The sequence below is a fragment of the Gossypium hirsutum genome, chromosome D07 (assembly GCF_007990345.1).
Source record: "Gossypium hirsutum isolate 1008001.06 chromosome D07, Gossypium_hirsutum_v2.1, whole genome shotgun sequence".
NCBI lineage: Eukaryota > Viridiplantae > Streptophyta > Magnoliopsida > Malvales > Malvaceae > Gossypium > Gossypium hirsutum.
Genome location: NC_053443.1, coordinates 37,473,931 through 37,484,223, shown reverse-complemented (window position 1 = coordinate 37,484,223; position 10,293 = coordinate 37,473,931). Strand labels below are relative to the sequence as shown.

Genomic DNA, 10,293 nt, shown 5'->3' with positions numbered 1-10,293 from the left:
ATTTTTTTTAGAAAATCACTTTGTGTTTTGAAAAGTATAAGTCATTTCTAAAAAATAATTTCTTAGTAACTTGATTTTTAATAAAAAAAAACTTGGATGCAGTCAAGTATTATTATATTAATAATATTATTTTAAATTTAAAAATATTAAAATATTAATATTAATATTATAATTTTCAATATTATTAAACATACATATTTAATTATTTATACTCAACCATATAATAAATTATTAATATAAATAATATAATTTATTATTTTAATAAAGTTATTTAATATTACAATTTTTTAATAATAAAATTTAACATTAATAACAATTTTAAATTTGAAGTAATATTCTTAATATTTTATTGAAAATTTTTATATTAATATTTTACTAATAAATATTTATTGCGATTTATAAGTAATTTTAAGTAAATTTATAAATAGTTAGTAATAGATGTTTTATAATATAAAATATAAATATTTTTTATTAATATTGCAATTTATAAATATTTTACTAAGCAGGATTTAAATATATTTTTAATAATTTATATTTATTTTTAAGCTTTCTTTTAATTTTTTAGAAGTATTGTAAAAATTTTAAAAAATTAAAATGATATTTTAGTTATAGTTCAGTGACCAAATTAGTAATTAATGATTTAAATTAACGTGCCACATGATCATTTAATATATAAAATTTAACAGAGAGACTAATTTGTATGTTTTAAAATGTATAAAGATTAATTTACCTATTTTTTTTAGTAGAGAGCCAAAATGCAACCTGCTCCTAAGATAAGACTTTCCCTAATACTTTTATTGAATTCCAAGATAACATAATCACTATATGTTTTTGTCATGAGTCGATGGACCAAAACCCATGACAAATACACACAAACTATCCCGTAAAGGTCAATTAATCACATGAGGCTAATTTAATCCACTTAAGCTGACCTGCTTCGTGAAACATATAAAAAAGCCTTGGTATTCAATGAAACAATCTATTACAACTAGAGATACAAGATAATTATAGTAGATTTTAAAGGATAAAGATCCATAAAGTTTAAATCCAATTACTTTGTAGTGTCCAAACACATTCCAAATGCAGCAGAAACCAAGGGATCTGAGCCGTTGATATTTGTTCATCGTTGAACCTTTCTAACCAATCAAAATCAACGATCTGATCTTTTTAGCTATAAGGGTTCCACAGAGATTGTTCTACAACCGGAATAGCCGCCCTTCGTTTACTCCACGGAAAAGATCTAAGCAGTCAAATCAAGTTTTGTTAAATATCAACGGTGGAGATATTCCAAATATTTAAACCTAAAGTGTTTTAACATCATATGCTAAAAGAACCCATCTTTTTATTGCCGCTCCTATAAGAATTAAGAAGCAGGAAAATTACTATTTTAATATTTTTCCCTTACACCCTCCATTGTCGCTCTCTTTTACTTTTAGTGCCAAAGACCCGACTCTTCAGTAATCCTGCCTTCTTCTTCTGTTTTTACTTTGCGGGTATGATTTCCCCTGCTCTTTTCTTTTGGTTCATCCTTGAATGTTGATCATCGTCCTAAGTCTTCTCTTTTTCTTGCTTGTTTGCTTGCTGCCATATTTTGTGGTTTATGTTTTCTTCTTTTGAACTTTCTTTTCTTTTCTGCCGAATTTTGAACTGCATTGTTGTCTAATACTCTGATATTTTGTTTTTGTATGTGTTTTATTTTCCATTACAATTGCTATTTTTCTTTAAGTTCTACCTATGTTATTCTCTGTAAGCTTTTGTGTTTGTATGTTTTGTTTCTGTTTTCTCGGCTAATCTCAGACATTTGTTCTTTTTAAAATTTCACGTTGTTTGTTAATCTGAGACATTGTAGTCGAGGAAAAGAAAATTTTTGAAACTTGTCTTGTGCTGGACTCTACTATCAGTCTCTCACTGTGTTTTTTTTTTTTGCTTTTGCTGCTTATTTCGAGGAGTCAACGAGAAACTGTTTTGATTTTTTTTTTTTGTATTTTGAATTCTATTTGATGGTCAAACTATAACTCCTTTCGGAAGCAATTTCTTTTGACAATGCCGTTTGATTTTCGCTATGTTAAATAATCGTCAAAGCGATTTTGACTTTTTATTCTAAATTATATATTTCCGTTTCTTAAGATTTTGATTATTTTGTTAATCCGTGCTAAACAACCCTAATCAGGAAAAATATTTCATTGAGAGAAGCTTTTTATTTGTTGTAATTGCATAAAATAAGCAGTATTTCTCTGCTCTTGGTTTCTTTTTTTTTTTCACCCCTTAGTACATGTCCTCCATTGTTAGAGTCCAGAGCAACTGATTTCGAGTACTGGCTTTTTTTTCCTATTCGGAAAAATATTATCGCGTTTTATTTTTAAAGTCGAGCCTATGTTGCTTAGATTTTTCTTGAAGTACCCGTTTCTGGTCATGGGTATGGGATACGGCCTTCTAACTATTCTCCAAATAAATGAAAAACTTAGAAGAAATCAAGCATGCCATGTTGTACTCATACCCATATTTGACACTCACAAATAAGTAGTATAGAGTGGAGTTATTTAATATAAAAAAGAAAAGTGTATAATTTTCTGCTACAACTTTAGCATTTGAATTTTTGCTCTCTAAGGATAGTTATGTAAGTTGCCTGTTTGGAATTTTATCTCCTCATCCTTTCAAGTTTATCTTTGCTTTGTATTAACAATAGAGGATTCTTTTTCAAAATAATTTCCAAAATTTAATAATAGCCTTCTCCTTGGAAAATTTTATGTAAGATTTTATGTTGGTCATCACCTGTATCTAATCTTATATGCTGGTTCTGATAACTTGTAATCTTGGACAACTAGTAACTCATATACTGTGTTTTTCATTTATTTTATTCTATTTTATTGCAGTTTTTTGTCTTTAATTTTCCTATTTGTTTTTCACTGAAGGAGAAATTTTTTGTTGTGGATTTCTTCTTTGACAATTGTACATTTTAGTTGTTTACATGTTCACTGTACTTGCAATTAGTGGTGATACTTAATGCTATCAATCTAGTACTAATGTCCTTACTGATTGATTTCAAGATGGAGAAAGCAAGTACTGAAGAGGCACTAGAATTACCATCTCTGCCCCTACCACTGCCAACAATACCATCCAATGTGAAGCTAGAGAGCTTGAAGCCTCCCAAGTATTCTATTGTCAGTAGGAGAGAAGTTGGGACGAGTGGACGAAAGATATCCCTGCTTGCCAACCACTTCGAAGTTTCTGTCAATGCCCCAGATGCTGTATTTTACCAGTATACTGTAGGTTATTTTGTCTCCATTCTGTTTCTTTCTGGAAGTTCACTTTAAGGATGAATATTTACCATAATATGATTTGCAGGTTACAGTTTTGTCAGAAGATAGTAGAGTTGTTGAAAGCAAGAGGATTGGGAGAAAACTTGTTGATAAACTTTATCAAACATACTCTTCGGAACTTGCTGGAAAAAGATTTGCCTATGATGGGGAAAAGAGTTTGTATACAGTGGGTCCTTTGCCACAGAACAAGTTTGAATTTACAATAGTGCTAGAAGACTCATTTGCAAAATGGTATATTCTTCTACTCCTTACTGGATTTAGATTTTGTATATGTTAGAATCTAGATGTTATAACTTTTTTTGTCACAATAGCTCACTGTCTGGTTGTGAAACCAGGAGTCCTGATGCTGATGGAGGCCCTGCTGAGACTGGCAAGAGGACAAAGCGTTCTTTTCAGTCAAAGACTTACAAAGTGGAACTAAGCTATTCTGCTAAGATACCCTTGAAGTCAATATCTCTTGCCCTCAAAGGAGTTCAATCAGATGATAGCACTCAGGATGCTTTGAGAGTACTTGACATCATTCTAAGGCAGCAAGCTGCTGACCGGTATTTAATTTTCTTATTCTTTTTTGGTTCAAGACTTAACCATTTTCACAGAACCATATGTGTACCCCTGGATATCTGTATGTATTGCTTGTCCTGTCTTATTTTAGTGACGGTGTTGGTTTTCAGAGGTTGCCTTTTGGTGAGACAATCATTCTTTCAAGATGATTCAAGGAATTATGTTGATTTGGGAGGAGGGGTATTGGGTCTGCGGGGCTTCCATTCCAGTTTTCGTCCCACTCAGGGGGGCTTGTCTTTGAATATGGGTATATTTTTATTCATTCTATCATAACTTTGATCCTAAAACTTTTTTATTCTTTTCATCATGTTTTCTCTTTAAACCTTTGTTGCAGATGTATCTACAACAATGATTTTAAGGCCTGGACCAGTATTTGAGTTTCTAAAACAAAACCTGAATCTAAATGATGAACGTTTCTGGCTGAAAGTAAGGAACTCAAAAACCAAAAATCTTAATTACTTTATGTCCTGAAAACTAAACTTATAAATTCTACAGGCCAGACGAATGTTGAAGAATATGAGGATTAAAACAAGACACCGTAACATGGAATTCAAAATCACTGGTCTAAGTGAGAAGCCCTGTTGTGAGCTATAGTATGTGCTCATTTGCTGGGGATTTTTCCTTTCATAACTTCTATTTGAGTTCTTTCTCCAGAAAGAATTTTAATTCTGGTTGTATTTGTCTTTAATTTCTTCTAGCTTCCCAATGAAAGTTAAAAATGGTGGTTGTGGTGAAGTCCAGACTGTTGAGATCACAGTGTATGAGTATTTCACCAAACACTGTGGAATTGAACTCACATATTCTGCAGACATGCCATGCCTTGATGTTGGTAAACCAAAACGTCCTAACTATTTACCCCTAGAGGTCAGTCAATTTTTTTATTCTTCATAAGCATAGTGTTCATTACACAATACACTGTTATCAGACATGTCTATCCTAACATTTAATTTTATGGTGTTCTAGCTCTGTTCACTTGTTTCACTTCAGCGGTACACAAAAGCGTTAACTACAAATCAAAGGGCGACCCTGGTTGAAAGATCCAGGCAAAAGCCTCGGGAAAGAATTCAAATTCTGACTGATGTATGTTTCTTTGTCCTTATGGCTATAACCATATTTGTTATTTTGTCTTGACTACTAGAATTTTTTGCTTCTTTAACCTGGCAGGCTTTGAAAAACAACAAATTCAATGAGAACCCTGTACTTTCTGCATGTGAAATTTCAATAGGTAGGCAATTGACAGAAGTTGAGGGTCGGATCCTGGAGACTCCAAGGGTATGTGTTGTTGCCTCTTTGTCAAGAGAAAGAGAGAGCTAGAGAGCTTTACCTCAATTTAACTGTTTAGTGGGTTCATCGTAACACATCTCTATTGTCATTAACAGTTGAAGGTTGGGAATCACGAGGATTGCATCCCTCGAAATGGTAGATGGAACTATAACAACAAGGTAGTGGTGATAGAGGGTTTTTGTTCATCCCAATCTTTTATGTTATAGTATACTGTGTTGGTCCCAATCTTAATTGATTGCAACTCTTTGCTTCAGAGTTTGTCTCTTATCTAGTTTCCATCTCATAGCATTTGATACAACAGTTTATTTTCACTTATATATATTCCTTCCATCCCTTTGCAGAGATTTCTGGATCCAAAGAAAATTGAACGTTGGATTGCTGTCAACTTCTCTGCTCGCTGTGATCTCAGTCAAATTTCAAGGGATTTAATCAGTTGTGCAAGAAACAAGGGCATTGTAGGTTATTCCACATTTTGGCTGTCGTCATGGTGCTATATGACTTGTTGGTATAACTGTCTTCTTATACAAATGTATTCATATATGAAGGAAATGGAACGTCCGCACACATTGATTGAGGAGGAACGGCATCAAGCTGCTAAAGCTGGCCCTGCTGCTAGAGTGGAAGCAATGTTTGATCAGATTATAGCAAAGCTTCCTGGCCCCCCTGAGTTCATTCTTTGTGTCTTGCCAGTGAGAAAAAACTCTGATATATATGGTATGGCTTTTCCTGTTGATTTCTTTTCTTATTTGGCTAGTCAACTGACATTTTCCATGCTCTGTCAAGGACCTTGGAAGAAAAAATGTCTTTGCGATATGGGAATTGCCACGCAATGCATTAGCCCTGGAAAAATTAATGACCAATACCTCACAAATGTCCTCCTTAAAATCAATTCAAAGGTAAAATCTTAAAGCAATGCATTTTCCCTGAAAAAAAAAGAATTGTTTTAACTTTTATGTTGATCTACACCTCAGATGTACTATGATATTACCTTGTCTTTCTTCTGTATAGCTTGGAGGAATCAACTCTTTATTGGAAATAGAGAAACCTTCAATCCTCCCATTGCTGAAGGATACTCCTACATTGATTTTGGGAATGGATGTCTCTCATGGGTCCCCTGGTCGATCAGATGTCCCATCAATAGCTGCAGTAATTTCTGAATTTTTGAATGCATTATAATTATTCCCCTAATTTTGTGAGGATACATCCAACTGTTTAAACCTACTGTATATATCAGGTTGTTGGTTCGCTCCATTGGCCTTTGATTTCAAGGTACAGAGCATCTGTGAGAACACAATCTCCAAAGATGGAGATGATTGAAGCTTTATATAAGCCATCACCAGACGGAAAGGTTGATGATGGTATTATCAGGTAGTTTAGTAAAACTATATCCAGAACTCCATGTGTGCTGATTGCTCTGTTTTACCTTTAAGGGCTTTGAAATTGATTATTTAAGTATAATTTCATGGTATATTATAATATTATAATTTTATTTTTCACATGATTTCAAAGAATTCTGTTCTTGTTCTGTCACAAACAAGATCCAGAAGAATATTTCAGTCAGTGAAATCAACATTTTTTGCCCCATATCTGAAGTTATTTCCTATGTACTTTTATTTAATTTTGAATGCCAGAATGGGTAGTCTTACAATGCATTAAAATGCATTTTTCATTTGTTATGTTGTTTGATGTGCCACTGACGTGCATAACTTCTATTATGATACGTTGAGTTGATACCAACAAGATTGCTTGTAACCTTGGCTCTTTTGGTGCTGTAAAATTAAAATGCTGCATATGATTTGAGATTTATTCATATGAAAATTTGAGTATGTTTTTTGTGTTGCAAGGGAACTGCTTGTTGATTTCTATAAAACGAGCGGTAATCGCAAACCAAAACAAATTATCATCTTCAGGTATGTACACTTGTGTTTGTGGATTTCTGCATATTTTATTACATTATGGCTCTAATAGGAGTTAAATATTTCCCCTCACTGGTTTTCTGAGCTTGTTCAGTGGTCAGCAATTTGCTTTTTAAGATGTGAAAGAAAAAATGGAAGTAATTATTTCTGTTTTCTTGTATGAACCAATCATACACTCTTTACAATGGTTGGTTGAACAATTTAATTCATCACTTAAATAATTAGTTTTGATGATTTTCTTAGGGATGGAGTAAGTGAATCACAGTTTAACCAAGTATTAAACATTGAGCTGGAGCAAATCATCAAGGTACATTCTGGACTATGGTTTATCTTTTTCATCACAATATAACCATCATCTCCCTGAGTAAGGGCTATGGGTCAGCATATTAATTGATGTTTCTAAAAGGCTGTTAGAAGTGCCTTTCTACTGCTTTCTTGTCCATAACATTTTTATGTTACAAGATCCTGCGAAGGGTTAGTTGAGGGCCTCATATTTTCTTGATAATAGTCAATTCTTAGATAGTTAAACATCCTTTGCGCAGTCATATCAGTTTCTGGGCGAGTCTGATGTTCCCAAGTTCACAGTAGTCGTTGCTCAGAAGAATCATCATACAAAATTATTCCAAGCTAATGCCTCTGAAAATGTTCCACCAGGTTTGCTTCTGATATTTCATTTTCCTCTCTAGTTTATTAATTTGTTGGTTCACTCTCTCGCTTTCCTCTGCAGGGACAGTAGTGGACACAAAAATTGTGCATCCGAGAAACTATGATTTCTACATGTGTGCTCATGCAGGGATGATCGTAAGTGTTTTACTGTTACTATCAAAATTTGTTGTTCAATCTTGAGACATTATGAAGCAGCAGTGTTGTTTTTTGCTTCTGAATAATATATGCATACATGTGAATAAGATCCTCCGTTGCATTGTTTCAAATCTAACAGGGAACATCTAGGCCAGCTCATTATCATGTCTTGCTTGATGAGATAGGTTTCTTTCCTAATGACCTGCAGAATCTTATCCACTGTCTTTCCTATGTGTAAGTTGTGAATAAGCTCCATCTGCCATCTCTAACATCGTAGGAAGTAGCAGGCATTTTTAATCAATTACATTTTGCCAAATGCAGATACCAAAGGAGCACAGCAGCAGTCTCAATAGGTAATTTTCCCCTTATCCTACACCCTGTTCATGTTTAGCAAGTCATTTGTATCAGTCGCATTAATATTTCATAAACCTGGGTTGTATTTCATATCCAGTGGCTCCTATTTGTTATGCTCACCTTGCGGCATATCAGATGGGCCAATTTTTGAAGCTGGATGAACTTTCAGAAACATCTTCAGGAAACGTAACATCCACAGGAAGTATCCTTGTGCCAGACCTTCCGAGGCTGAAAAAGAATGTGGCAAGTACAATGTTCTTCTGTTGAGGGGATCACCCATTTCAGTAAATACATGCTAGGCTAACTGTAGATAGTTTGGGTAGGCTAGGGGTATACAAAGCATACAACTCCAGGCTTTTGCTTTTGTGATTGATTATTGAGGCTGGCTGGCTTTAACAAGCAAAAGTTTTTGTTTAAACCATGACTAGGATATGTTGAGGGGTTAGGAGCCATTATAAGAAAAGCTTAGGTGTAGCTTATATTTGTTTCATACTTTACTTTAGTCAAAATCCTGCTATTGCTTAGAAGCTTCATTCAGATAGAAAAAGCTTTTTTTTCCGTTTCTTCTACTTTTCTTTGAGCTTTTAGAATCCATATTTAAAGTGTGAATACAAGAAAACGTTTGGTTTGAGCTGGGGGTGTTAGGAGTAAGTATTCAGAAGTGAAAAAATTGAGTTGAGTTTTATTTTATCATTTTAATTTGATTTGAATTTTTTTTTCGAATAAAGTGAAATAAAATTCGAGTCAAATTGAATAGAGTGAAATTGTTTGAATTAAATTACAAATTAAACATTTTAAATTAAAATATTTTTACAGTATAATTGATTTTTTGTTCACGTAAATTTGAAATTATATATATTTAAAAAAATTCAAAGTAAAATAATAAAAAAATAAGATATTTAGTATGATAGACTTGAATTTAATTTTTTAGAATTTTTTAGAATTTTTATAATTTTTTAAAAATATTATAATTTTTTAAAAATATAAAATTTAAAAATTTTATAAATATTTGAAAATCTTTTATAATTTTTGTTGGGAGATCAATTTGTTCATTTTTTAAATTGATAAGAACAAAAAGTATGTTTACATCAATGTTTTAGTTGAATTATTCTGAATTATAATATTTGATTCGAATTATTATTTGAGTTGATTCGAATAACTCGAAGTTTAAAATTTTTTATTTTTTAAAATTAAATTCTTTTTTGATTGAATTTTGTCCATCTCTACCCATAATTAAAGTAGAATAAAAGTAGAATATGGGGAAGTCAAAGTGGGTCAATTGGACTTTATGGCCAGAAACTACGACCTTGTCGTGACTTGGATGGCCGCGTCGGCATGGAATGGACACGTAGCATTAACAATCAGCTGCAGCTGAGATCACCCAGAGGTATGGTTCTGCACCTAATCAGGTTCATTAATTTCCTAACACGTGGTCCGGTAATAGCACAAAAAGCACCTGCTTTTTTGTAATTTCTGACGCACCTCATTATTATCACTTTCATCGCTTTTGTTTGTTTTGTTGGGAGAGGGACGTTGGAATTTGAATAGTTTTATTATTATTATTGTCCTTTTTGAGAAAAGCTTTTATTTTCTTGTGGCGAAATTAATTGTTTTGGACTATAATACCCTATCCAACTTTGCACTACTATACTAAAAGGCTTTACAATAAAGAGAAAAAAGAAGAGAAAAATCTGAGTGAAATGACCACTTTACCCTTGGGTGTTTCTTGGGATTAGATTTAGAATGTTATTTAATGAATAAATAAATACTAGTATGTGTTTCCGTTTTAAGTTTGGTAGAAGCTAAACAAAGCTCTCCACACCTGGTCTTTGTGCTCCAAATAAAAATTTCTACATTTCTATTTGCTTCTACTCTTCTAACTAACTTTGATGATCTTAGTAATTTTTTTAATTAGACGATAAGGTCCTTTTCATTTTTGGCACTTTCCTAATTCCATTAAAATTTATTTTTGTGGTCAAAATAAGAATTTGAACAATTTTTTTTTAAAAAAGTTGTTGTTTGAAAACCTACTATTCGACCAAAATATGGGGGTAACC

General features: G+C 32.7%; 1 protein-coding gene across 1 annotated transcript; it reads left to right on the top strand.

Annotated features, from left to right (window-relative positions):
• Positions 1 to 1,338: 1,338 nt before the first annotated feature.
• Positions 1,339 to 8,867, top strand: LOC107954663 (protein argonaute 16). The gene is made up of 23 exons (XM_016890288.2): positions 1,339 to 1,493; positions 3,048 to 3,266; positions 3,346 to 3,551; positions 3,656 to 3,865; positions 3,992 to 4,128; positions 4,216 to 4,307; positions 4,377 to 4,474; positions 4,580 to 4,745; positions 4,845 to 4,961; positions 5,046 to 5,153; positions 5,261 to 5,323; positions 5,507 to 5,620; positions 5,711 to 5,879; positions 5,949 to 6,061; positions 6,174 to 6,311; positions 6,400 to 6,533; positions 7,010 to 7,075; positions 7,325 to 7,388; positions 7,624 to 7,735; positions 7,809 to 7,882; positions 8,022 to 8,116; positions 8,204 to 8,235; positions 8,334 to 8,867. The coding sequence occupies exons 2-23, from the start codon at positions 3,048 to 3,050 to the stop codon at positions 8,501 to 8,503; spliced, it is 2,697 nt and encodes an 898-aa protein (XP_016745777.1). The 5' UTR covers positions 1,339 to 1,493; the 3' UTR covers positions 8,504 to 8,867.
• The last annotated feature ends 1,426 nt before the right edge of the window (positions 8,868 to 10,293 follow it).

Excerpts from the sequence above, each read along its gene's own strand:
- LOC107954663 (XM_016890288.2), top strand. The coding sequence starts at position 3,048 with ATGGAGAAAGCAAGTACTGAAGAGGCACTAGAATTACCATCTCTGCCC. Across the intron at positions 6,062-6,173 it reads TCCTTAAAATCAATTCAAAG|CTTGGAGGAATCAACTCTTT; the intron begins GTAAAATCTTAA and ends TCTTCTGTATAG. Across the intron at positions 6,312-6,399 it reads ATGTCCCATCAATAGCTGCA|GTTGTTGGTTCGCTCCATTG; the intron begins GTAATTTCTGAA and ends TGTATATATCAG.